The sequence below is a fragment of the Theropithecus gelada genome, chromosome 5 (assembly GCF_003255815.1).
Source record: "Theropithecus gelada isolate Dixy chromosome 5, Tgel_1.0, whole genome shotgun sequence".
In the NCBI taxonomy this organism is placed as follows: domain Eukaryota; kingdom Metazoa; phylum Chordata; class Mammalia; order Primates; family Cercopithecidae; genus Theropithecus; species Theropithecus gelada.
Genome location: NC_037672.1, coordinates 99,340,387 through 99,367,177, shown reverse-complemented (window position 1 = coordinate 99,367,177; position 26,791 = coordinate 99,340,387). Strand labels below are relative to the sequence as shown.

The following is a 26,791-nucleotide window of genomic DNA, read 5'->3' as shown; positions in this document are numbered from 1 at the left end:
TAAGAATATTTCGGTCAATGACAGACTTCATATACAACAGCGATTCCAAATTATAAGAGCTGCCTATGAATGCACCTTTTAAAAATATTTTATATTATATTTTTATTGTATTTTCTATGTTTAGATATGTTCAGATATACAACTACTTCCTATTGTATTACAGTTGCCTACACTATTCAGTACAGTAATATTCTATACAGGTTTGTGGTCTAGAAGCAACAGGCTATACTAGGCCTAGGTGTGTAGTAGGCTATACTCCTAGCCTAGGTTTGGATAAGTACACTGAGTGATGTTTGCACGTAGTGATGTTTGCACAATGATGAAATTGCTTAACAATGCATTTCTCAGAACATGTTCCCATTGTTAGCCAATGCACAACTGTAGATAGTATCTTTGCCCTTATTGACCGAGGTAATGAAAGGTAGGCATTAATCTGAGAAATGTCACACACATAGATGTCAAATTAGAATGTGATCAGTTTTACAAAGAGATATAAAGGGAGTTGTGTAAGATGAGGGAAGGATTCACTGAGGAAGAGATAGTAGAATAAAGAATTTAGAGGAGCAATTAGAATTAACTAGGTGAAAATAGTGAGAATAAAGGGGGAACTGGAAAAGTGCTTCAGTTGGATAGAGGAACACATGCAAAGTTCCCTGCAGTAGACTGCGTGGCCTGGTCCAGGAGCTAAGTAGACAGTGTGCCTGGAATGCACAGGGAGAGGTAGAAAAGTGAGATTAAACTGGAGAGAAGGAGAAGGGACGGTCTCTGCAGGGCTACGTGGCTCATGTCAAATATTTTAATTCACCCCAAAATTGGAATCCATTCAAATGTTGGAGCAGAATTACATGCTGAGAACTTCCTTTTTAAAAGAACCTCCCAGGACGGGCGCGGTAGCTCACGCCTGTAATCATGGGAAGCCGAGGCCGGTGGATCACCTGAGATGAGGCGTTCCAGACCAGCCTGCCAACATGACGAAACCCTGTCTCTATTAAAAATACAAAAATTAGCCGGCCGTGGAGCCAGGGGCCTGTAATCCCAGCTACTCGGGAGGCTGAGGCAGGAGAATCGCTTGAACAGGAAGGGGAGAGGGCACAGAGGTTGCAGTGAGCCCAGATCGCGCCACTGCACTCCAGCCTGAGCGACAAGAGTGAAACTCCGTCTCAGAAAACAAAACAAAACAAAACAAAACGAAACAAAACAAAACAAACAAACAAAACTCCCAGACTATGAATTTGAGATAGTAGGAGGTGTGCAAGAACTTATGGTGGAAGACCAATAAAGAGGCTATTATAATAGTTTAGGCAAAAGAAAAAGCGATGGACTAAAGTGTTAGAACTGTCAAGATACAAAGCGAAGTGGCCAATATTTAGTAAGTAACATTGATATGTATTAGTGTGGATTGAATTTGTAGAGTAAGGATGTAAGAAAAGGTATTAAGGAGACTCTTATGTTTGCGGTTTTTAAACTGGATTGATGATGATGCATTTCCTGAGTTAGAGAGCACTGAAAAAATGGGGTTTAAAAGGAAACCACATTTGGAATATATCTTAAGAATTAATGAGATAACATGCAGAGGGAATATTTATTAAGGAATAAAGAGAGTCAAAGAATCAAAACTTGACCAGTTAGGAACTGTATTTTGTAGGTCAGAGAATAAAGAAACTACAAAGAATACTGAAAAGGAAGCACCATGGAAGTGAAAGGAAAACCAGGAAAAAATGGCTCATGGAAGCAAAGAAAACAAAACAAAACAAAAATTGAATCAGGACAGTAACTTTGGTCAAAGGTGTTAATTGCTGCTGAAAACTCAAGTTAAATTGACATGAAAAACGTCCGTTGCATTTGTTAGGAAAGACTTGAGCATAATTGATGCATACTTGTTTGTGTTTTGCTACCTAAGGTACCAAGGTTAACAAAATTAAATGGCTGACCTATAGGGAATTGGTGGGGAAGCATTCTTGGAAGTTACATTTTCCTTTTCAAATATTGCTTTTACTTATTTCCTGTGTCTTGATTTGGTTTACTGTAAAAGCATAATTTTTTTTTTTTTTGGTTTTGTTTTGTTTTTTTTTTCTTTTAAATTTATTTATTATTATTATACTGTAAGTTGTAGGGTACATGTGCATAACGTGCAGGTTTGTTACATATGTATACTTGTGCCTTGTTGGTGTGCTGCACCCATCAACTCGTCATTTACATCAGGTATAACTCCCAATGCAATCCCTCCCCCCGCCCCCCTCCCCATGATAGGCCCCGGTGTGTGATGTTCCCCTTCCCGAGTCCAAGTGATCTCATTGTTCAGTTCCCACCTATGAGTGAGAACATGCGGTGTTTGGTTTTCTGTTCTTGTGATAGTTTGCTAAGAATGATGGATTCCAGCTGCATCCATGTCCCTACAAAGGACACAAACTCATCCTTTTTTATGGCTGCATAGTATTCCATGGTGTATATATGCCACATTTTCTTAATCCAATCTGTCACTGATGGACATTTGGGTTGATTCCAAGTCTTTGCTATTGTGAATAGTGCTGCAATAAACATACGTGTGCATGTGTCTTTATAGCAGCATAATTTATAATCCTTTGGGTATATACCCAGTAATGGGATGGCTGGGTCATATGGTACATCTAGTTCTAGATCCTTGAGGAATCGCCATACTGTTTTCCATAATGGTTGAACTAGTTTACAATCCCACCAACAGTGTAAAAGTGTTCCTGTTTCTCCACATCCTCTCCAGCACCTGTTGTTTCCTGACTTTTGAATGATCGCCATTCTAACTGGTGTGAGATGGTATCTCATTGTGGTTTTGATTTGCATTTCTCTGATGGCCAGTGATGATGAGCATTTTTTCATGTGTTTGTTGGCTGTATGAATGTCTTCTTTTGAGAAATGTCTATTCATATCCTTTGCCCACTTTTTGATGGGGTTGTTTGTTTTTTTCTTGTAAATTTGTTGGAGTTCTTTGTAGGTTCTGGATATTAGCCCTTTGTCAGATGAGTAGATTGCAAAAATTTTCTCCCATTCTGTAGGTTGCCTGTTCACTCTGATGGTAGTTTCTTTTGCTGTGCAGAAGCTCTTTAGTTTAATGAGATCCCATTTGTCAATTTTGGCTTTTGCTGCCGTTGCTTTTGGTGTTTTAGACATGAAAGAATTCCAAAGAGAGTTCAGAGTTTCCAAATGATATATCTACTTTATTTCTTTATCTTATTATTGATACTGTACTATAACTGTTATTAGTACAGAGGACCACAAGATTGCATGGTGACTTTTAGAAAATACAAGCAACCATATTTTTGGCACAATAATTTTTCAGTCTTCTAATTTCCAAAAAGTTATTGATGATTTGAGGTTTGTTCCTATCAGAAGCAGATCCTCTAATTTTCTCTAATTATCTCATTATGAATAGTAGTCATAAAGAAACATTATTAACTGTGTTTGACTTGTGCTTTGTGTTTCTGGATTGTTTTAAAACGTTTCTTCTGGCTAAAGACATGAGCCCTCTAAAGAAGCAGGTAGTAAAAGCAGAGCCTTCCCTTGAATGGGGTTGGTTACAGGCAGCACTCACATCAGCACACAGTCATCCTCCGCGGTGGTGATCAAAGCCAACCTCAGCCAGTGAGACAGGGCTACATAAGAAGCATGAAGATGCTTTAGTTTGGAATAAATAGAAAGTGAAGAGAGTATTCATTGCCACTGAGTGAAAAGAAACTATAAATTAATAAGTCGTTAGTGAAATATATTCTTAACAGTAGCTAAATAGAAGTTAAAACATGGGGGCAATAACTATGAAAACAGACTGAGATGGCTTATAAGGTTTAAAAAATTGTAGAGAATCAATAGTAAGGTATTAATGGCTAAGTAATTGTACTCAGAACTACATATTGTCTTATCACAACAGCTAGTATATCTGCTGTTAAAGTTAACCAATTTATTATTTTTTAATAAATGTATAAGTGTACTAAGTGGTATGTTCCTGTCTAGTTCAATGATTTGTAACTGAAGTGAATACAATCATTAAATCTGAACTACCCCAATTTGGAATTATTTTCCCTTGAATATTATTACAAGTGGAAATGCAGCACAAAAGATATGTCACTTATGTTATCAGTAAAATAGAAGTTTCAATAGATATGCCTTATTCTTATTGATCCATTCTAATAAGGGACACAAATAATATGAAAAAGTGAAACCAGAATTAAATCTCCAAACTGCATTTTATTGACTGTTCTTTCTCCAGTCATCTCAAACCTTCCATCAGGAATATGGAACAAGTAATAAAAGTGATGGACAATACATGGAACTCGAATGATTTGCTTCCTCTTTGGATGGAGAGCTAAGAAGAAATGCAAAAAGAAGTGAAATAAAGCATACACAGAGTGCCCACATATTTGCAAGTCAATCTTCCAGAATAGAGAGTGGTTGTAATTCCCTATCTAAGAATTTTCTTGGCATAGAATTATGGAATACTTGAGTTGAAAGTGATCTTGGTGATAATACATTCTAGCGTCTTCATTGTACACATAAGGACATTCCTTTAGCCCTAAGGAAACAGAGCTTCCATGAAGTAAGTGACTGCTGATTTTGTAAAATAATCTAATTCTTGCTCCTGCCTCATTCAGAACTAATGCACCTATGCCATGCAGCCACTTTCCATTAAAGGGAAAGGAAAAACAATATGCAGTCTTTTGAAAGAGTGGTACTATCTCAGGCCTTTTTGAATAGCAAGTATTTCCTTAAAGGTAGGACTGGAATTGTATGCTGTTAAAAGTCAGTAAAGAAATGTATTAACGTGGTGTATTACTGAGGTAGAAAATGAAGAAAAGCTTACAGAATAAGTTCTTAATTTTTCTAGTATCTGACACTTCTTAGAGTTCAACACTTTCTTAAGCATCAGATCATTTATTGAATTTCATAAATAAAAAACAGTATTTTAAGAGGGTAACTTTCATTTCACTTTCTATTTTTATTTTTTGTTTTGTTTTTCAACTTTTAAACTTTGATATCTGTGGGTACATAGTAGGTATATATATTTATGGGGTACATGAGATGTTTTGATACAGGTAGACAATGTGTAATAATCACATCATGTAAAATGGGGTATCCATCCCCTCAAGCATTTATCCTTTGTGTTACAAACAATCCAATGATACTTTTTTAGTTACTTTAAAATGTACAACAAAATTACTATTGACTATAATCACTCTGTTGTGTTATCAAATATTAGGTCTTATTCATTCTTCTTTTTTTTTCTTGGATGCATTAACCATCCCCACCTCCCGCACCCAAACCCCCACTAACCATTCCAGCCTCTGGTAACCATCCTGCTATTCTCAAGCTCCAAGAGTTCAATTGTTTTGAATATTAAATCAACATATATAAATGAGAACATGTGATGTTTGTCTTTCTGTGCCTGATTTAATTCACTAAGCATACTATCCTCCAGTTCTATCCATTTTGTTGCAAATGAGAGGATCTCATTCTATTTTGTGGCTGAATAGTACTCCCTTGTGTATAAGTACATTTTCTTTATCCATTCATTTATTGATGGACACTTAGGTTTCTTCCAAATTTTGGCTATTTTGAACAGTGTTGCAACAAACATGGGAGTGCAGATATCTCTTTGATATATTGATTTCCTTTCTTTTGGGTATATACCCAGCAGTGTGATTACTGGATCACATGATGGCTTGACTTTTAGTTTCTTAAGGAACTTCCAAACTCCATAGTGATTGTACTAATTTCCCTTCCAACAAACAGGTTTCTTCACATCCTCACCAGCATTTGTTATTGCCTGTCTTTTGGATATAAGCTATTTTAACTGGGGTGAGATGATATTTGATTTGCACTTCTCTAATGATTAATGATGTTAAGCACCTTTCTGTATGCCTGTTTGCCATTTGTATATCTTCTTTTGAGAAATGTCTATTTAGATTTTTTGCCCTTTTTTAAAAAAAATTGGATTACTAGATTTTTTTTTCTATAGAGTTGTTTGAGCTCCTTATATATCCTGGTTATTAATCCCTTGTTAGATAGGTTGTTTGCAAATATTTTCTCCCATACTGTGAGTAGTCTCTTCACCTTGTTGATTGTTTCCTTTGCTGTGCAGAAACTTTTTAACTCAATATTATTGTATTTGTCCATTTTTGCTTTGGTTGCCTGTGCTTGTCAGATATTTGTCAAGAAATTTTTGCACAAACCAATGTCCTGGAGAGTTGTTCCAATGTTTTCTTTCAGTAGTTTCAGAGTATGAGGTCTTAGATTTAAGTCTCTAATCCATTTTGATTTGATTTTTGTAAGTGGTGAGACATATGGGTCTAGTTTCACTCTTCCACAGATGAATATGCAATTTTCCCAGCACTATTCATTGAACAGAATGTCTTTTCCCCACTGTATGTTTTTGGCACCTTTGTCAAAAATGAGTTCACTGTAGGTGTTTGGATTTGTTATGGGTTCTCTATTCTGTTGCTTTGGTCTGTACCTGTTTTAATGCCAGTATCATGCTGTTTTTGTTATTTACTATAGCTCTGTAGTATATTTGAATTCAGGTAATGTTATTTATCCAATTTCTTTTGCTTAGAGTTGCTTTGACTATTCTGAATCTTTCATGGTGGGTGCTCCTGTATTGGGTGCATATATATTTAGGATAGTTAACTCTTTCTGAAGAATTGATCCCTTTACCATTATGTAATGGCCTTCTTTGTCTCTTTTGATCTTTGATGGTTTAAAGTCTGTTTTATCAGAGACTAGGATTGCAACCCCTGCTTTTTTTTTGTTTGTTTTCCATTTCCTTGGTAGATCTTCCTCCATCCCTTTATTTTGAGCCTACGTGTGTCTCTGCATGTGAGATGGGTCTCCTGAATACAGCAAACTGATGGGTCTTGACTCTTTATCCAGTTTTCCAGTCTGTGTCTTTTAATTGAACCATTTAGTCCATTTACATTTAAGGTTAATATTGTTATGTGTGAACTTGATCCTGTCATTGTGATATTACCTGGTTATTGTGCTCGTTAGTTGATGCAGTTTCTTCCTAGCATCGATGGACTTTACATATTGGCATGTTTTTGCAATGGCTGGTACCAGTTGTTCCTTTCCATGTTTAGTGCTTCCTTCAGGATCTCTTGTAGGGCAGGCCTGGTGGTGACAAAATCTCTAAGCATTTGCTTGTCTGTAAAGGATTTTATTTTTCCTTCACTTATGAAACTTAGTTTGGCTGGATATGAAATTCTGGGTTGAAAATTCTTTTCTTGAAGAATCTTGAATATTGGCCGCCACTCTCTTCTGGCTTGGAGAGTTTCTGCCAAGAGATCTGCTGTTAGTCTGATGGGCTTTCTTTTGTGGGTAACCCGACCTTTCTCTCTGGCTGCCCTTAACAGTTTTTCCTTCATTTCAACTTTGGTGAATCTGACAATTATGTGTCTCTGAGTTGCTTTTCTCAAGGAGTATCTTTGTGGTGTTCTCTGTATTTCCTGAATTTGAATGTGGGCCTGACTTACTAGGTTGGGGAAGTTCTCCTGGATGATATCCTGCAAAGTGTTTTCCAGCTTGGTTCCATTTTCGCCATCACTTTCAGGCACACCAATCAGACGTAGATTTGGTCTTTTCACATAATCACTTATTTCTTGGTGGCTTGTTCATTTCTTTTTACTCTTTTTTCTCTACTCTTCTCACTTCATTTCATTTGATCTTCAATCACTGATACTCTTTCTTCCAGTTGATTGAGTTGGTTACTGAAGCTTGTGCATTTGTCACGTAGTTCTCGTGTTATGGTTTTCATCTCTATCAGTTCTTTTAAGGACTTCTCTACATTGGGTATTCTAGTTAGCCATTCGTCAAATCTTATTTCAAAGTTTTTAGTTTCTTTGTGCTGGGTACGTAGTTCCTCCTTTAGCTCTGAGGTGTTTGATCAACCGAAGCCTTGTTCTGTCAACTCGTCAAAGTCGTTCTTTGACGTTCAGGAGACTTCCCAGTATCTCTCAGTGGGAAGAATCGCCTGAAGAATTCCTTAAGGGAGACAACTGCTAACATCTAAGCTTTAATTCAATGAAGAAATTAACCTTTCAGGCAACTATTAACAGAGAAGCACAGGGAGAAATTCCTCACAATGAGAGTTCCGTAAGTGTACCTTTCCTCATTTGAAACCCTTCTGGCTTTACATTGTATCAAATATTTGCAGGCAGCAAATCAAAGATTGAATAATACATGCAATTTAATAAAAACATAAGTGTACCTGACATGAAGATGAAAGTAATATTTCAATATGTGTAAAGTAAAATATGCAAAAGGATAAATACATGCAAAACAAAGATACCTTTTTACTAATAAGCAATATAACCAAGAATTATTTGGTATCATTTCAAAAATCTTTTACTGATGGGTGCACCCAAGATGGCCAAATAGGAACAACTCCAGCTTCCAGCTCCCAGTGTGAGCGACACAGAAGATGGGTGATTTCTGCATTTTCAACTGAGGTGTCGGGTTCATCTCACTGGGGCATGTTGGACAGTTGATGCTGGCCCTCGGGTGCACCCAACCAGTGAGAGCTGAAGCAGGGCGAGCATTCCTGTCACCTGGGAAGCGCAAGGGGGAAAGGAATTCCTTTTCCTAGGCAAGGGAAACTGAGACACATAACACCTGGAAAATGTGGTAACTCCCACCCTAATACTGTGCTTTACCAAGGGTCTTAGGAAACCACACACCAGGGGATTATATCCCATGCCTGGCCCAGAGGGTCCCACGCCCATAGAGCCTCCCTCATTGCTAGTACAGCAGTCTGAGATCTTACTGCAAGGCAGCAGCCAGTCTGGGGGAGGGCACCCGCCATTGCTGAGGTTAAGTAGGTAAACAAAGCCACCCAGAAGCTCGAACTGGGTGGAGCCCACCACAGCTCAAGGAGGCCTGCCTGCCTCTGTGGACTCCATCTCTGGGGACAGGCACAGCTAAACAAAAAGCAGCAGAAACCTCTGAAGATGTAAATGTCCCTGTCTGACAGATTTGAAGAGAGCAGTGGTTTTCGCAGCACAGAGGTTGAGATCTGAGAACGGACAGACCGCCTGCTCAAGCAGGTCCCTGACCCCTGAGTAGCCTAACTGGGAGACATCCCCCACTAGGTGCAGACCGACACCTCACACCTCACATGGCTGGGTACACCTCTGAGACGAAGCTTCCAGAGCAAGAATCAGACAGCAACACTTGCTGTTCAGCAATATTCTATCTTCTGCAGCCTCTGCTGCTGATACCCAGGCAAACAGAGTCTGGAGTGGACCTCAAGCAAACTCCAACAGACCTGCAGCTGAGGGTCCTGACTGTTAGAAGGAAAACTAACAAACAGAAAGGACACCCACACCAAAACCCCATCAGTATGTCACCATCATCAAACACCAAAGTCAGATAAAACCACAAAGATGGGGAAAAAGCAGTGCAGAAAAACCCAAAATTCAAAAAATAAGAGCACATCTCCCCTTCCAAAGGAACACAGCTCATTACCTGTAACGGAACAAAGCTGGACAGAGAATGACTTTGACGAGTTGACAGAACAAGGCTTCAGTCGATCAAACTTCTCAGAGCTAAAGGAGGAACTCCGTACCCAGCGCAAAGGAACTAAAAACCTTGAAACAAGAATGGAGGAATGGATAACTAGAAAAACCAATGCAGAGAAGTCCATAAACGAACTGATAGAGATGAAAACCATGACATGAAAACTATGTGACAAATGCACAAGCTTCAGTAACTGACTCGATCAAATGGAAGAAAGAGTATCAATGATTGAAGATCAAATGAATGAAATTAAGTGAGAAGAGAAATGTAGAGAAAAAAGAGTAAAATGAAATGAACGAAGACCCAGATTCATAAAGCAAGTCCTTAGAGACCTACAAAGAGACTTAGACTACCATACAATAATATTGAGAAACTTTTAACACCCCACTGTCCACATTAGACAGATTGAGACAGAAAGTTAACAAGGATATCCAGGAATTGAACTCAGCTCTGCACCAAGCAGACCTCATAGAGATCTACAGAACTCTCCACCCCAAATCAACAGAATATACATTCTTCTCAGCACCACATCACACTTATTGCAAAATTGACCACATAGTTGGAAGTAAATGACTTCTCAGCAAATGTAAAAGAACAGAAGTTATAACAAACTGTCTCTCAGACCACAGTGCAATTAAACTAGAACTTAGGACTAAGAAACTCACTCAAAACCACTCAACTACATGGAAATTGAACAACCTGCTCATGATAGAATACTGGGTACATAACAAAATGAAGGCAGAAAGAAAGATGTTCTTTGAAACCAATGAGAACAAAGATACAACATACCAGAATCTCTGGGACACATTTAAAGCAGTGTGTAGACAGAAATTTATACCACTAAATGCTCACAAGAGAAATCAGGAAAGATCTAAAATTGACACCCTAACATCACAATTAAAAGAACTAGAGAAGCAAGAGCAAACACACTCAAAAGCTAGCAGAAGACAAGAAATAACTAAGATCACAGCAGAACTGAAGGAGATAGAGACACAAAAAAAACCCTCCAAAAAATTAATGAATCCAGGAGTTGGTTTTTTGAAAAGATCAACAAAATTGATAGACCACTAGCATGACTAATAAAGAAGAAAAGAGAGGAGAATTAAATAGACGCAATAAAAAATGATAAAGGGGATATCACCACCGACCCCACAGAAATACAAACTACCATCAGAGAATACTTAAAACACCTGTATGCAAATAAACTAGAAAACCTGGAAGAAATGAATAAATTCCAGGACACATACACTCTCCCAAGACTAAACCAGGAAGAAGTTGAATCCCTGAATAGACCAATAGCAGGCTCTGAAATTGAGGCAATAATTAATAGCCTGCCAACCAAAAAAAATCCAGGAAAAGATGGATTCACAGCCAAATTCTACCAGAGGTACAAGGAGAAGCTGGTACCATTTCTTCCGAAACTATTCCAATCAATAGAAAAAGAGGGAATCCTCCCTAACTCATTTTATGAGGCCAACATCGTTGTGATACCAAAGCCTGACAGAGATACAACAAAAAAGGGAATTTTAGACCAATATGCCTGACGAAGATTCATACAAAAACCCTCAATAAAATACTAGCAAACCGAATCCAGCAGCACATCAAAAAGCTTATCCACCATGATCAAGTGCGCTTCATCCCTGGGATGCAAGGCTGGTTCAACATACGCAAATCAATAAACGTAATCCAGCATATAAACAGAACCAAAGGCAAAAACCACATGATTATCTCAATAGTTGCAGAAAAGGCCTTTGACAAAATTCAACAGCACTTCATGCTAAAAACTCTCAATAAATTCAGTATTGATGGAATGTATCTCAAAATAATAAGAGCTATTTATGATAAACCCATAGTCAATATCATATTGAATGGGCAACAAGTGGAAGCATTTTCTTTGAAAACCAGCACAAGTCAGGGATGCCCTCTCTCACCACTCCTATTCAACATAGTGTTGGAAGTTCTGGCTAGGGCAATCAGGCAAGAAAAAGAAAGAAAGGGTATTCAGTTAGGAAAAGAAGAAGTCAAATTGTCCCTGTTTGCAGATGACATGATTGTATAGTTAGGAAACCCCATCGTCTCAGCCCAAAATCTCCTTAAGCTGATAAGCAACTTCAGCAAAGTCTCAGGATACAAAATCAATGTGCAAAAATCACAAGCATTCTTACACACCAACAACAGCCAAACAGAGAGCCAAATCATGAATGAACTCCCATTCACGGTCGCTTCAAAGAGAATAAAATACCTAGGAATCCAACTTACAAGGGACGTAAAGGACCTCTTCAAGGAGAACTACAAACCACTGCTCAGTGAAATAAAAGAGGACACAAACAAATGGAAGAACATACCATGCTCATGGATAGGAAGAATCAATATCGTGAAAATGGCCATACTGCCCAAGGTAATTTATAGATTCAATACCATCCCCATTAAACTACCAATGACTTTCTTCACAGAGTTGGACAAAACTGCTTTAAGGTTCATATGGAACCAAAAAAGAGCCCACTGTGCCAAGAAAATTCTAAGCCAAAAGAACAAAGCTGGAAGCATCACACTACCTGACTTCAAACTATACTACACGGCTACAGTAACCAAAACAGCATGGTACTGGTACCAAAACAAAGATACAGACCAATGGAACAGAGCAGAGCCCTCAGAAATAATATCACACATCTACAGCCATCTGATCTTTGAAAAACCTGACAAAAACAAGAAATGGAGAAAGGATTCCCTATTTAATAAATGGTGCTGGGAAAATTGGCTAGCCATAAGTAGAAAACTGAAACTGGATCCTTTCCTTACTCCTTATATGAAAATTAATTCAGGATGGATTAGAGACTTAAATGTTAGACCTAAAACCATAAAATCCCTAGAAGAAAACCTAGGTAATACCATTTGGGACATAGGCATGGGCAAGGACTTCATGTCTAAAACACCAAAAGCAATGGCAACAAAAGCCAAAATTGACAAATGGGATCTAATTAAACTAAAGAGCTCTGCACAGCAAAAGAAATTACCATCAGAGTGAACAGGCAACCTATAGAATGGGAGAAAATTTTTGCAGTCTACTCATGTTACAAAGGGCTAATATCCAGAACCTACAAAGAACTCAAACAAATTTACAAGAAAAAAATGAACAACCCCATGAAAAAGTGGGCAAAGGACATGAACAGACACTTCTGAGATGAAGACATTCATACAGCCATCAGACACATGAAAAAATGCTCATCATCACTTGCCATCAGAGAAATGCAAATCAAAACCACAATGAGATACCATCTCACACCAGTTAGAATGGCAATCATTAAAAAAATCAGGAAACAGCAGGTGCCGGAGAGGATGTGGAGAAATAGGAACACTTTTACACTGTTGGTGGGACTGTAAACTAGTTCAACCATTGTGGAAAACTGTGTGGTGATTCCTCAAGGATCTAGAACTAGAAATACCATTTGACCCAGCCATCCCATTACTGGGGATATACCCAAAGGATTATAAGTCATACTGCTGTAAAACACGTGCACACGTATATTTATTGCGGCATTATTCACAATAGCAGACTTGGAATCAACCCAAATGTCCATCAGTGACAGACTGGATTAAGAACATGTGGCACATATACACCATGGAATACTATGCAGCCATAAAAAAAGGATGAGTTTGTGTCCTTCATAGGGACATGGATGCAGCTGGAAACCATCATTCTCAGCAAACTATCACAAGAACAGAAAACCAAACACCATGTGTTCTCACTCATAGGTGGGAACTGAACAATGAGATCACTTGGACACAGGAAGGGGAACATCACACACCAGTTCCTATTCTGGGGAGGTGGTAGAGGGGAGGGATAGCATTAGGAGATATGCTTAGTATAAATGATGAGTTAATGGGTGCAGCACACCAACATGGCACATGTATACATATGTAACAATCCTGCACGTTGTGCATATGTACCCTAGAACTTAAAGTATAATTGAAAAAAAAAAAATCTTTTACTAAAAGGATCCTACTACTTAAATTAATAATTAGTGTGTTCTTTTAGACTTTCGATGTTATTTTGCTTTTATGTTGTTACCTAGTTACAAAGTTAACGTTATTATTTCCCCAAGACATTTTTGTAAATAGGATGAAAGTCTCAAAGGTTTTAATTACCTTAGTTCAACAGGAGTTACTAGTATTTCTAACACTAGCACTTCAATTCTAATTATCATCCGAAACTGGGCTTTGGATTTCTTTCATTTGAATCTCTCTTATATTTACTGTTTTAAGTGATGCTCTGGAAATTTCACCTTTATGAGGCTGTGTTCTGGGATTTAGTATTTATCCAACAAAGAAGAAATGATTAAAGAAGCAGATAGATAATTAAACTATTCAGGTTAGGTGTTCTAAAACCTAATAGATGTCATTAAAAATTAAATTAGAAAGCCAGATTTGTCATTATTATTTCTTTTCTCAAATTCACAGAATGCTCATTTGGCTATATTCATGGTTTCTTTTAAATGATAATACAAAGTCTCTTATTACAAACTCAACAATTGCTAAAACATAAACCCCGCAGTTTTCTCATTAGTAATTCTTTCCTCAAATTCACACAATGTTCATGTTATTACATGCCCAATAGCTTTTAAATGTTCATGAGAAAGATCTTATTGCTAAGTTTTAGGATTCCTGAAATCACATCTGCCATTAAAATTTACTAAAAAACTCAGGAAAGTTCTTACAATATACCATTTCAGCTAAGTAGGTAGGTTATTTTAAAAATTCAAATCTTCTGGCATATATTCCGACTTATAAAGAGTAATTATGCTAAATAAAATTACAATGTACATTGTGTTTTCAATACAGATGTTCAAAGTGAACCATGGGCAAAATATTCACATTTTGTTAATAAAATGGCAGAGTAGCCCATGAAAGAAACAATTACTGAAATGTTTAATCTGGAAAAGAAATGTACAGCTTTCCACAAAATGCTGTTTTGTTTCGTTTTGTTTTTTTTCTTTTTACTTTCCTCTTTTTTGGTCTTTATTTTTTGAGACAGAGACTTATTCTGTCACCCAGGCTGGAGTGCTGTGGTGTGATCTCAGCTCATCGCAACCTCTGCCTCCTGGGTTCAAGCGATTATTTTGCCTCAGTCACCTGAGTAGATGGGATTACAGGCATACATCACCATGCTTGGCTAATTTTTGTATTTTTAGTAGAGATAGAGTTTTGCCATTGTCAGCCATGCTGGTCTTGAACTCCTGGCCTCAAGTGATCCACCTGCCTTGAACTCCCAAAGTACGGAGATTACAGGCATGAGTTACCATGTCCGACCACAAAATTCGTTAAATACATAATCTATGTGGGAGCAAAAGCAAATATAGAAAGGAAAACCAAATGCCCTGAAGGAGAAGCACAGTGTGGGCTGGGACAAATCCTTCGAGGTCAAACAAACCTAAAATACACTGTGGCAATGCCTCTGCAGTTGCTTCTTTAGGGGTAGAAAGTGCTTTTCACCTCCTCAGTGAGTTCACAGATACCCTGTGTGGTCCAGATACCAGAAGATTTAGACAAATCCCATGTCATACTTAGTCCAAGATGCTTGGGAGACTCACTGAAGTGCAGCCTTTCCTTCTATCCAGCCTGTTACAGTACAGCTTGATCTGGTCTGAGATCCCAGTCTCAGATTTTGTTTTATCCAATCCCACAATACTTCTAGGTGCCCTCAAGACAGTTGCAAAACCTCTAAACCTCCCTTAAATTACATAAATTAAACAGTCTCTTATTGTCTCTCTTTGCCATGCCATGGTTTGCTGCCACCAAGTTAGAGTAATTCTGTCTGTCATTACTCAGACCTCTGACATGAAATGGCTCTTTCCTGATGGTAAAACCTGAATCATCCTGTGCCTGCCCAACATCCTCCCTTCTACAGGCCACCAGAGCTTGGTGGTAGAGAAAAATCCTTGAGAAAAGCCGTGACTCTTTCTTTCCCCTCATTTCCAATACAGAGGATAAAAAAGAAACAGCATTTTCCTACTTATCTAAAAACTAGCAAACTCACTTTTTTTTCCACTTCAAGCTGTGAAAGAAATCATGAGTTGCATATTTATAGCATCCTGAAAAATTGTCCAGAAGTCATAAATTACGTTTATTTTTTACTATATTCAAAGATCCCCACCCACAACAGAAAGACCAACAGAAAATACGTTTGGGGACTACTTTACTTCTACACTGACTGAATAGTCACAGTGCAATATATTACCTTTATTAATCTTTTTTTGTTATGAACATAATTTTTAAGTAGAGGATAAGGTGGACTTGTCACAAGGAAATGAAACAGTCCGTTTTTCAAGCTATTACTTTTGTACTTGCTTTGGAATTACAATATAGACATTTTGTCAAATGTCCTCAGACTCTCCAGTTTGACAAATGTTATTTCACTCCCTGTCCTTTTCTAAGACATGTTTACCTTTTCCTTTGTTCTAAAATATGTTGTTCATATAATACAAAAATAAAACTCTAATAGAAAAAAGTGTCACATGAAATAATAAAAAATCCTCCAATTCTAATCTAGTTTAAACACATAAAGCTTCATGACAACTTGTCAGCTACATTATCATTGATAGTTTTGTTAAAAATCCTATAAGTTTTTATGGTAAATTTTATGGTAAATCTGAAGATACTTAGACTTTCTTTCTCTACCCCCTTCTCCCTCTCACCCACACGAAAAACTGAGGCAATTAAGCAAAGTTATAATTCTAATTATCAAGTCGTTAGAAATGGCCTTTATTTCACTCTGAAAATTTGATGGAATAAGCACATATTCCTAATAAACATCACAAACAAAAAATAATTTTCACAAACAGATAACAATAATAAATGAAACTGAGGAAAACATACACTGAGCTTAGAAGTGTCCACATGAAAATAACAATTTCTAGATTGACACCACATGTTCCCTTTTTGGTGACATTTTGGTTTGTCTAACTCCTTAATCTCAAAGCATGAGACAGATGATTTGACTTTCATTTTACTTTATGTTATGCAGGTCTGAATAAAGAAGGAATTCATTTCTTAGGGGTTCTTTCTAATTGCTCTCTCCGTATGCTTGTAACAGCTTTAAAATGAGCCCATCACAATGGCTACCTTGTAATGAATAAGCTGTTTTCCATTGACATTATCTGGATTTTTTTTTGACTTAGGCAAAGTAATTTGTCCACATTTTGGCACAACAGAGGTTGCTTCTTCCCTTCCTATTGACCACTAGTAATTCACTCTTATTCAATCAACATTCAAGCTTATACCAAAGCATGAATCCTCTTATCCTTCATTAGCTCTTCAGCTTACATTATGATTAACTTCATGGAAAGATCAACTTACCTGGCACAAACTGTCTCCTGAATCTGCCATTCTGAATAGGCATTCCTTTGCCTTTGCTGTTGGGTAGTACTTAATTTTGGTTGTGGCTTTAATGATTCCATCACAGTAGACATTGACATGGACTGAACCAGCAGGAAACTCTTATGAAAATAATAAACAAGAATTAGGGGCAGAGTATTTAATGCATATTCATACTATTACATCTTTTAGAGAATATAAAAGAAGTCTTTAAAAATTCATAACACTTTTACTAATCTCTAGCACTTAAAATCGTTTTTAAAATTCTTGGTAGTTGGAAACCACAAAATGAAATGTACAATTTTAGACTTAATTGCTTAAAAAAAACTTAAAATACAAAACGTATGTTAAAATAACAATAAAAGTAAAGCACTAAATTATTTGTCCCTACTTACTTACTAATATAAATTTTCTTCGTAACATTCTATAATCTTGACAAAATTCTTTAGAATTTGGAAAAGTATAGCCATTTATCAAAAGTTAGGTATTTATTATTTATCTTATGAAAACTAATTAATTAATTACAGGCAAGTTTCTCAAAATTGTAATTTGAAAGAGTAGAGTTGATTTAAATTATACAACTCGTATTCAGTTGACTACAATGAAAAACCCTGGGAAAGGCAAGGTTTAATGCCCAGATACTAAAGTAGTATTTACATCATACATTCATCTAAAACCTTTTTGAGAACAAATTGTTCAAAATGAATGATACACTACATTGTGAACTGTGCTGTAATATATGAGCAGCATTAAAGTTATATAAGAATTTAGGACTGTCTATGAAAGAATACCAAAAAGCAATCAATAAAAAGTTATTATGTTTTAGTGTAAGAAAAGTAAACAAAATGTAATTCTTTAAATTCATTTATGGAACAAATTTTAAGAGTTTTTAATCTGTCATTGAGATACTTCCCAAGTTCTCCCAGAAAACTGTCACTCAAATATCTAGGGTTAGGAATAAGTCATTAAATATAAGAGCTTTGAATATTTAAAATTTTTAAGCTTTAAGTATTAATTTCACTTTATCTCATGAAGCTGTTAAAGGACTTCTTATAATATTGCTGAAAGAAATTTAAATGCAACGAAAGCAATCTTAAGCTTAACTAGGTCAAGGAGCTGAAATTTCTTCCTCTCATATTTCTTGACTAGATGCCTTGCCTGTATTATAATGATATATGTAGAAAAATAGGAGCTCTCTCTTCCCAAAGAAGCATTCATCCAATAGAGAATGTAAGGGAAACTACAACAAACAAAAATGAAAGTTTTAAAGCACATCTCATCAGCTAAAGCAGTATGCATATGGTAAAGGGGGTTCTAGAGTTATTGGAGTCAAATGAAATCAATTTCAGCAGATTTAATAAAGATAAATTTCAATGTAAATGTTATGATAAGTCATAAAAATTATTTTGAAAGAAGATATTAATTTTGTTTATCACAAAAGAGATTTGGAGTTTTACCATGGAGAGTTAACCTTTTGAAAGAAAATCAGGTAATGAATCATGAGAGGTATATGGTGAGATTTGCTTGGTAGTTTTTTGATACAGAGTAGATAAATATTCTATATTTTTAAAATCTAACATGAAACTGAACTGATTTATTCTTGAGTCCTTAGTTAACTCAAAATTTTACCAGTGCATCTACTGATAATGATGTCGATTTTAGAGTAATCCTCCAAGGAGATGCCTTTTAAAGTGTTGTGTTTGCTGTATACATTCTCATATTTGTTAAATGGCAGTTATTAAATCAATACCTAATTACTGGTCCCAACTATATGTCACAGAGAATGCCTTATAGATTCATCTGGTTGGGAGGCCTCCTCAGTAATATATTATTGAACTGACCTTTACATGAGCAGTACCCTGTACTGCTTGAACATTATTTTACTTTAATTTTGGTTCACTATGATGACTGTATTTTACAGTTTCTCAGTAAAACTAAAAACCAATTAATGTAAGGACTCAAATAGAAGAGAGTAAAATTAAATGTTGTTTACCGTCTGACGAAAGTAGTCAAGCAACACCTAACCCTGTAAGTGCACACAAATACAGGTCAAGATCTCCAAACCAAGCCAGGATATTACTGAGTCAGCCGTGAAGAGGAAAACAGGCACAGAATGGAAGGGAAAAACGAACTCCTTGCTCCCATCATTTCAAATCTCAAATTCTGTTACATTCAAATGTCTTTGTCAACCTTCCCCTTCTCTATACTTAAGTGGTCTGTCCTTGATGAGGTACAAATTGAAGTAATTTATGAGAACTATAATCCAAAGGTATTTCTGAGTAGTTAAAATATTTCACTAATTCTATAAAAGTGGATATTTCACAAATCTATTAATTTCAGAGCTCTTTTGTCTGCGTATGTCTATTGCCTGAGAAGCTGTGTTCCTTTATGATCCCATTTTAGACTTTTCCCATATGGTAAACATTAAATGAACCCACTACTGTTTCCATGAAAATGAAATAAACATGGCTCTATTTGGATTCTAATATTATCATTAAATAAATATAGGTGGCTTCAAAACCTGGGTCATGCCTAAAAATTAATATCAATTTAAAATATGTTAAAATTGTTTCCCTGAATTACGATATTTATAAAAATATATTATCAATGGTTATTTTCTTAAGCAGGTTGAGCATTATATTTGGCATATCCTGAAGTATTTTTCATGCTCTTCTAATGAAATATAAAGTTATAATTTACATTATCCAGAGCATAGTTTCTTAATAAAGAGATTCTAAATCTTTGTGGATACATTATGCATTCCTTTCAAATTTTAATTGGTTATCTTCCTGCTGCATTAAATTTTTTTCTCACAGTACTATAAGTACCAGAAGAATACTCTCTACGTTCTTTGTAAAAATTAAAAATTAGTTAGTATTTACAGTTTAATGGTTTCACATATATTTATTATAAGTTTTGACATAAGCTGAGATTTTAGTAACTCAAATTGCTTTAGTACAAAACAGTCCCTGTCAGTGACAAACCTATGGTTACCATTAGGAGGGTGTGGTTTCTAGAAAATAAATTAATTATAGGTGTGGCAAGTTATTGAGCTGAAAGGAAAGGGGAGATGGCAAAATTAGAAGACATTTTCTCAAATAAAAACATCAGGTTAAGATGTTTCCATGTGTCAAAAGGGAAAGATGCTACTTAGTAAAAGAACATCTTAAGATTTCACCACCTATCAGCATAATTGTACTTTAAAATGATTTTTGTTTATCTCTACATTGTTACCAACTGAAAATATCTGGCACTGCTGCTGTTTTTTATGGAAGACCAATAATTAATGATTCAATTTTTTAGAGACATAGACCTCTTCAGATTATCCATTTCTCCTTGTGTGACTTTTGGTGGTTTATGTCTTTCAAGAAATTTGTCCATTTGTCTAAATTATCAAATTTGTATCCATACTCACTATTATCCTTTTAATGTTCCTGGGTCAGTAGTAATTACCCCTATCTTATTCTTGATATTAGTAATTTGTGTCTTCTCTCTTTCTTTTTTGGTTAGCCAAGCTAAAAGTGTATCAATTTGGTTGATCCTTTCAAAGAACCAGCTTTGGATTTTGTTGAATTTCTCTCTTATTTTCCATTTCATTGTTTTCTGCTCTAATTTTTATGATTTATGTTATTCTGCTTGCTTTACACTTAAATTGCTCATCTTTCTATAGTTTCTTAAGTGGAAGCATGGTTATTTATTATGTATGTTTCTTCTTTTCTATTATAAGTTTTTAATGATAAAAATTTCCCTGTCCATACTTTTTATCTGCATTCCACAAACTTTGTTAAGTTGCATTTTAATTTATTTCAAATTATTTGAATTTTACCTTAGAAGTGTGTTACTCAATCTCTGAATTTGGGGGATTTTCCAACTATCTTTCTGCTGTTGATTTCTATTTCAATTCTATTGTGGTCTGATAACACAATTTGTATGATTTCTATTCTTTTATATTGAATAGAGTTTATTTTTTAAAGATGCAGCCGATGGCTTATCTTGGTGAATGTTCCAAATGAGTTTCAGAAAAATGTGCATTCTACTGTTGTTGGATGGAGTATTCTATAAATGTCAATTAAATCAAGTTGATTAACAATAGTGTTCAGTTCATTTATATACTTACTGATATTCTGTCTGCTGAGTCTATTAATTACTGAAAGACAGTGTTCAAATCTTATATAATAGTGTCTATTGCTCTTTTCAATTCTAGCAGCTTTTGCTTTACATATTTTGACACTGTTGTTAAGTGCATACATGTTTAAGAGTTTTCTGTTTTCTTGGAGAATATGTCTTTATCATTATATAATGCTTCTGTTTATTCATGATAATTTTTCTTTTTCTAAAGTCTTCTTTGTCTGAAATCAGTACAACTTTCCAGATCTACTTTGATTAGCATTATCACGGTATTAGGTTGGTGTATCTGCGTTTTGATCTCTGCTTCATTTTCTCATTCTTCTTATATTCCAATTTCATTACATTACTTTCAATGTCATTTGCAAAACTGCAATTACTTTTGCACCAACCTCCAACCTACCTTGCTCCAACCCTTTCACTTTTCACTTTTGATTTACCCATGTCTTAATATTTAAATTGAGTTTCTTATAGACAACATATTATTGGGTCTTGTTTGTTATCCATTCTGGCAATCTCTGTCTTTTAACTGACGTTCTTAGACTATTCACTAAACTTAAGTAGTGATTACTTGGCTTCAGTAACGTGGTTGGGTTATATCTACCATACTTGTAATTTTTTTTTCCCCTACATTTTTCTTTGTTCTCCCTCTCTACCCCAACCTTTTCTGCTCTCTCTCAAAATTATTTGAGAATTTTGTAGGATTCCATTTTCTCTCTTCTTAGCCTACTATTTATAGTTCTTAAAAAATTTTTAGTAACTGTCCTAGAGTCTGAAATATACATTTTTAACAAACTTAAGTCCCTCCTGTCCCTTATGATATTGCTGTCATTACTTTCACTTATCCTTATGCTGTAATCACGCAACACATTGATAGTGTTTACTTCAGACACACATTTATCTTTTAGATCAATTAAAAATAAGAAAAATGAAGGATTTTGTTTTTTGTTTTTTTTGTTTTTTTTTTTTAAATTTATTTATTATTATTATACTTTAAGTTGTAGGGTACATGTGCATAACGTGCAGGTTTGTTACATATGTATACTTGTGCCATGTTGGTCTACTGCACCCATCAACTCGTCATTTACATCAGGTATAACTCCCAATGCAATCCCTCCCCCCTCCCCCCTCCCCATGATAGGCCCCGGTGTGTGATGTTCCCCTTCCTGAGTCCAAGTGATCTCATTGTTCAGTTCCCACCTATGAGTGAGAACATGCGGTGTTTGGTTTTCTGTTCCTGTGATAGTTTGCTAAGAATGATGGTTTCCAGCTGCAACCATGTCCCTACAAAGGACGCAAACTCATCGTTTTTTATGGCTGCATAGTATTCCATGGTGTATATGTGCCACATTTTCTTAATCCAATCTGTCACTGATGGACATTTGGGTTGATTCCAAGTCTTTGCTATTGTGAATAGTGCTGCAATAAACATACGTGTGCATGTGTCTTTATAGCAGCATAATTTATAATCCTTTGGGTATATCCCCAGTAATGGGATGGCTGGGTCATATGGTACATCTAGTTCTAAATCCTTGAGGAATCGCCATACTGTTTTCCATAATGGTTGAACTAGTTTACAATCCCACCAACAGTGTAAAAGTGTTCCTATTTCTCCACATCCTCTCCAGCACCTGTTGTTTCCTGACTTTTTAATGATCGCCATTCTAACTGGTGTGAGATGGTATCTCATTGTGGTTTTGATTTGCATTTCTCTGATGGCCAGTGATGATGAGCATTTTTTCATATGTCTGTTGGCTGTATGAATGTCTTCTTTTGAGAAATGTCTCTTCATATCCTTTGCCCACTTTTTGATGGGGTTGTTTGTTTTTTTCTTGTAAATTTGTTTGAGTTCTTTGTAGGTTCTGGATATTAGCCCTTTGTCAGATGAGTAGATTGCAAAAATTTTCTCCCATTCTGTAGGTTGCCTGTTCACTCTGATGGTAGTTTCTTTTGCTGTGCAGAAGCTCTTTAGTTTAATTAGATCCCATTTGTCAATTTTAGCTTTTGCTGCCATTGCTTTTGGTGTTTTAGACATGAAGTCTTTGCCCATGCCTATGTCCTGAATGGTACTACCTAGGTTTTCCTCTAGGATTTTTATGGTATTAGGTCTAACATTTAAGTCTCTAATCCATCTTGAATTAATTTTCGTATAAGGAGTAAGGAAAGGATCCAGTTTCAGCTTTCTACTTATGGCTAGCCAATTTTCCCAGCACCATTTATTAAATAGGGAATCCTTTCCCCATTTCTTGTTTTTCTCAGGTTTGTCAAAGATCAGATGGCTGTAGATGTGTGGTATTATTTCTGAGGACTCTGTTCTGTTCCATTGGTCTATATCTCTGTTTTGGTACCAGTACCATGCTGTTTTGGTTACTGTAGCCTTGTAGTATAGTTTGAAGTCAGGTAGCGTGATGCCTCCAGCTTTGTTCTTTTGACTTAGGATTGTCTTGGAGATGCGGGATCTTTTTTGGTTCCATATGAACTTTAAAGCAGTTTTTTTCCAATTCTGTGAAGAAACTCATTGGTAGCTTGATGGGGATGGCATTGAATCTATAAATTACCTTGGGCAGTATGGCCATTTTCACGATATTGATTCTTCCTATCCATGAGCATGGTATGTTCTTCCATTTGTTTGTGTCCTCTTTTATTTCACTGAGCAGTGGTTTGTAGTTCTCCTTGAAGAGGTCCTTTACATCCCTTGTAAGTTGGATTCCTAGGTATTTTATTCTCTTTGAAGCAATTGTGAATGGAAGTTCATTCATGATTTGGCTCTCTGTTTGTCTGTTACTGGTGTATAAGAATGCTTGTGATTTTTGCACATTAATTTTGTATCCTGAGACTTTGCTGAAGTTGCTTATCAGCTTAAGGAGATTTTGGGCTGAGACAATGGGGTTTTCTAAATATACAATCATGTCATCTGCAAAGAGGGACAATTTGACTTCTTCTTTTCCTAACTGAATACCCTTGATTTCTTTCTCTTGCCTGATTGCCCTAGCCAGAACTTCCAACACTATGTTGAATAGGAGTGGTGAGAGAGGGCATCCCTGTCTTGTGCCAGTTTTCAAAGGGAATTTTTCCAGTTTTTGCGCATTCAGTATGATATTGGCTGTGGGTTTGTCATAAATAGCTCTTATTATTTTGAGGTACGTTCCATCAATACCGAATTTATTGAGCGTTTTTAGCATGAAGGGCTGTTGAATTTTGTCAAAAGCCTTTTCTGCATCTATTGAGATAATCATGTGGTTCTTGTCTTTGGTTCTGTTTATATGCTGGATTATGTTTATTGATTTGCGAATGTTGAACCAGCCTTGCATCCCAGGGATGAAGCCCACTTGATCATGGTGGATAAGCTTTTTGATGTGCTGCTGAATCCGGATTTTATAACTTTAAATGTGTAAAAACCATTCTTAGCTCACAGGTGATACACAAACAGGACACCAGCTGGATTTCGTCTACTGACTATCATTTGCTGACCTCTACTCTAGAGTGTTCTGATGTTCCCTTTGCTAGCATTAAGAAATATATTCATCAAAAGTGCTGTGATGTCTGTCTTCTGTAGCATAGACACAATGATTAGGTTTAGACCTTTGAACTGAACTTTTGATGTCAATGGAGAATAATGAAGTCTGAGTTGGTAGAGAACAAATGGTAACACTCAATCATTAGAGACAATATAAATAATAGAGGTGTTTTTCACTGCAGGTATTGTGGTGGTATCTAATTCATCTGATGGTCCTTAGGAATGAAATATATAGTGTACATATTTGTAATACAGATTACAAATGTAATGTAAACCTAAAATGTATAGCCTATGAAGGTTCTATATCATCTTTATAAACAAAACAATTCTCGTTTGGGGTGCAAAAACATACTTACGTTGCTATAATGGAAATTCACAGACTGCTCCCTAGTTTATAGACTTAGATGACTTTGACTGAAGGGAACTCAGGTCCCTCTGAAAAAGAGATTTTCTATGATGCTAAACATGGATATCATAAATCTTCCTCCAAGCCTTCGTCAGAGTGACCTGAAGGCACGTGTACTAGGGAAAAAATAATACTCAGAATACTCAGGAATATCTTCTAGCAATTATTAGTTACTGGTCTTAACTGATAAAAAATTCCCAAAGACTGAAAATACCACCATGGCATTTTTTGGGAATTTATAGAAGTCAGGTGTAATAGTAAATGACATTTTGCCTTGAGTATATATGATAATGATTCCAATGGGCCCATGTGAGTACCACAGAGGTATCCTGTGGGTATTTTTTAAGCCAGAAATGTTTGGTGAAAATGGGTATACATAGCAAATGTCAGAATCCTAACAGAGAATGAGGACTATTATGGTAGGAAAGGCAAAATATATATATCTGAAACTGTCAAATCCCATCCTCACAGTAAACTAAAAAAACCCCAAAATACAGTAATCTTTCTTTATCCATGGAGAATACCTTCCAAGACCCCCAGCAGATCCCAAAACTACAGATAGCATAGAACTCTATATATACTAAGCTTTTTTGCTATACATGTATGTCTATGATAAAATTTAATTTATAAATTAGGCATGGTAAGAGCATAGCAACAAAAATTATTTAAAAAATAGAACAACTGTAACGGTATATTATAGTAAAAGTTATGTGAATGTGGTTTCTCTTTATCTTCCTTTCAAAATATGTTACTATTTTTGGACCATGGTTGACCATGGATAACTAAAACCACAGGAAGCAAAACCACAGAGAAGGGGGACTATTGTACTACATTCCTGAAGGAATTACAGATTATTGCCACCCACAAAGACTTGGGAGATGAAGATACAATGGTGGTTATTTCTTCACAACTCTGCTTTACTCTCTAGTTTGCCAGTACAAAAGCCAAAGGGTCTTGTAAAATAACTGCTGATTTTCATAAACATAACCAAGTATTGATGTTAACTGCTATTCCACAGATGATATATTTACTGGAGCAAATCAACTAGCCTATGTGAACTATAAACAGATATTTATCAAGTCATTTTCTTTATAATTGCAATGAATAAAGATAACAGTTTGCAGTCACTTGGTAGAAACAGCAGCAACCTTTCATTGACTTACCTCAAGGTTATGCCCCATGTCATAATAACATCTGTATAAATACTGACCATATATATGCCATACAGTATATAATTTTATATGTAAAATATAAAATTGATGAAATAAACTTGCTCATAGCAAAAGAGCAAATGCTCTAGTTGTCATAATATGATACATTTGTGTCAGAGTGTGAAGGATAAACCACGTTGAAGTTCAGGAACCTAAAATGTCATCCATCCTTCTAGACAGCCAATGGTGTAGCAGGGGTGTCCAATCTTTTGGCTTTCCTGGGCCACACTGGAAGAATTGTCTTGGGCCACACATAAAATACACTAACACTAATGACAGCGGATGAGCTAAAAAAAATTGCAAGAAAAAAATCTCATAATGTTTTAGGAAAGTTTACGAATCTGTATTGGGCTACATTCAAAGCCATCCTGGTCAGGTTGGACAAGCTTCCTTTAAGGCGTATCAGGATAGCCCTACATACTGAAAGACAATTTCGTGTGTGTGTGGGGTGGGGGACGGAGTCTGGCTCTGTCACCCAGACTGGAGTGCAGTGGTGCAATCTCGGCTCACTGCAAGCTCCGCCTCCTGGGTTCACGCCATTCTCCTGCCTCAGCCTCCCGAGTAGCTGGGACTACAGGCGCCGCCACCAGGCCCGGCTAATTTTTTGTATTTTTAGTAGAGACGGGG

General features: G+C 36.2%; 1 protein-coding gene across 1 annotated transcript in view; it reads right to left on the bottom strand.

Moving 5' to 3' along the window:
- Positions 1-26,791, bottom strand: part of BANK1 (B cell scaffold protein with ankyrin repeats 1) — a 250,288-nt gene that overhangs the window by 197,077 nt on the left and 26,420 nt on the right. Inside the window, exon 4 of the mRNA XM_025384833.1 lies at positions 16,888-17,027. Coding sequence (XP_025240618.1) covers positions 16,888-17,027 — 140 coding nt within the window. The remainder of the gene's footprint in view (positions 1-16,887; positions 17,028-26,791) is intronic.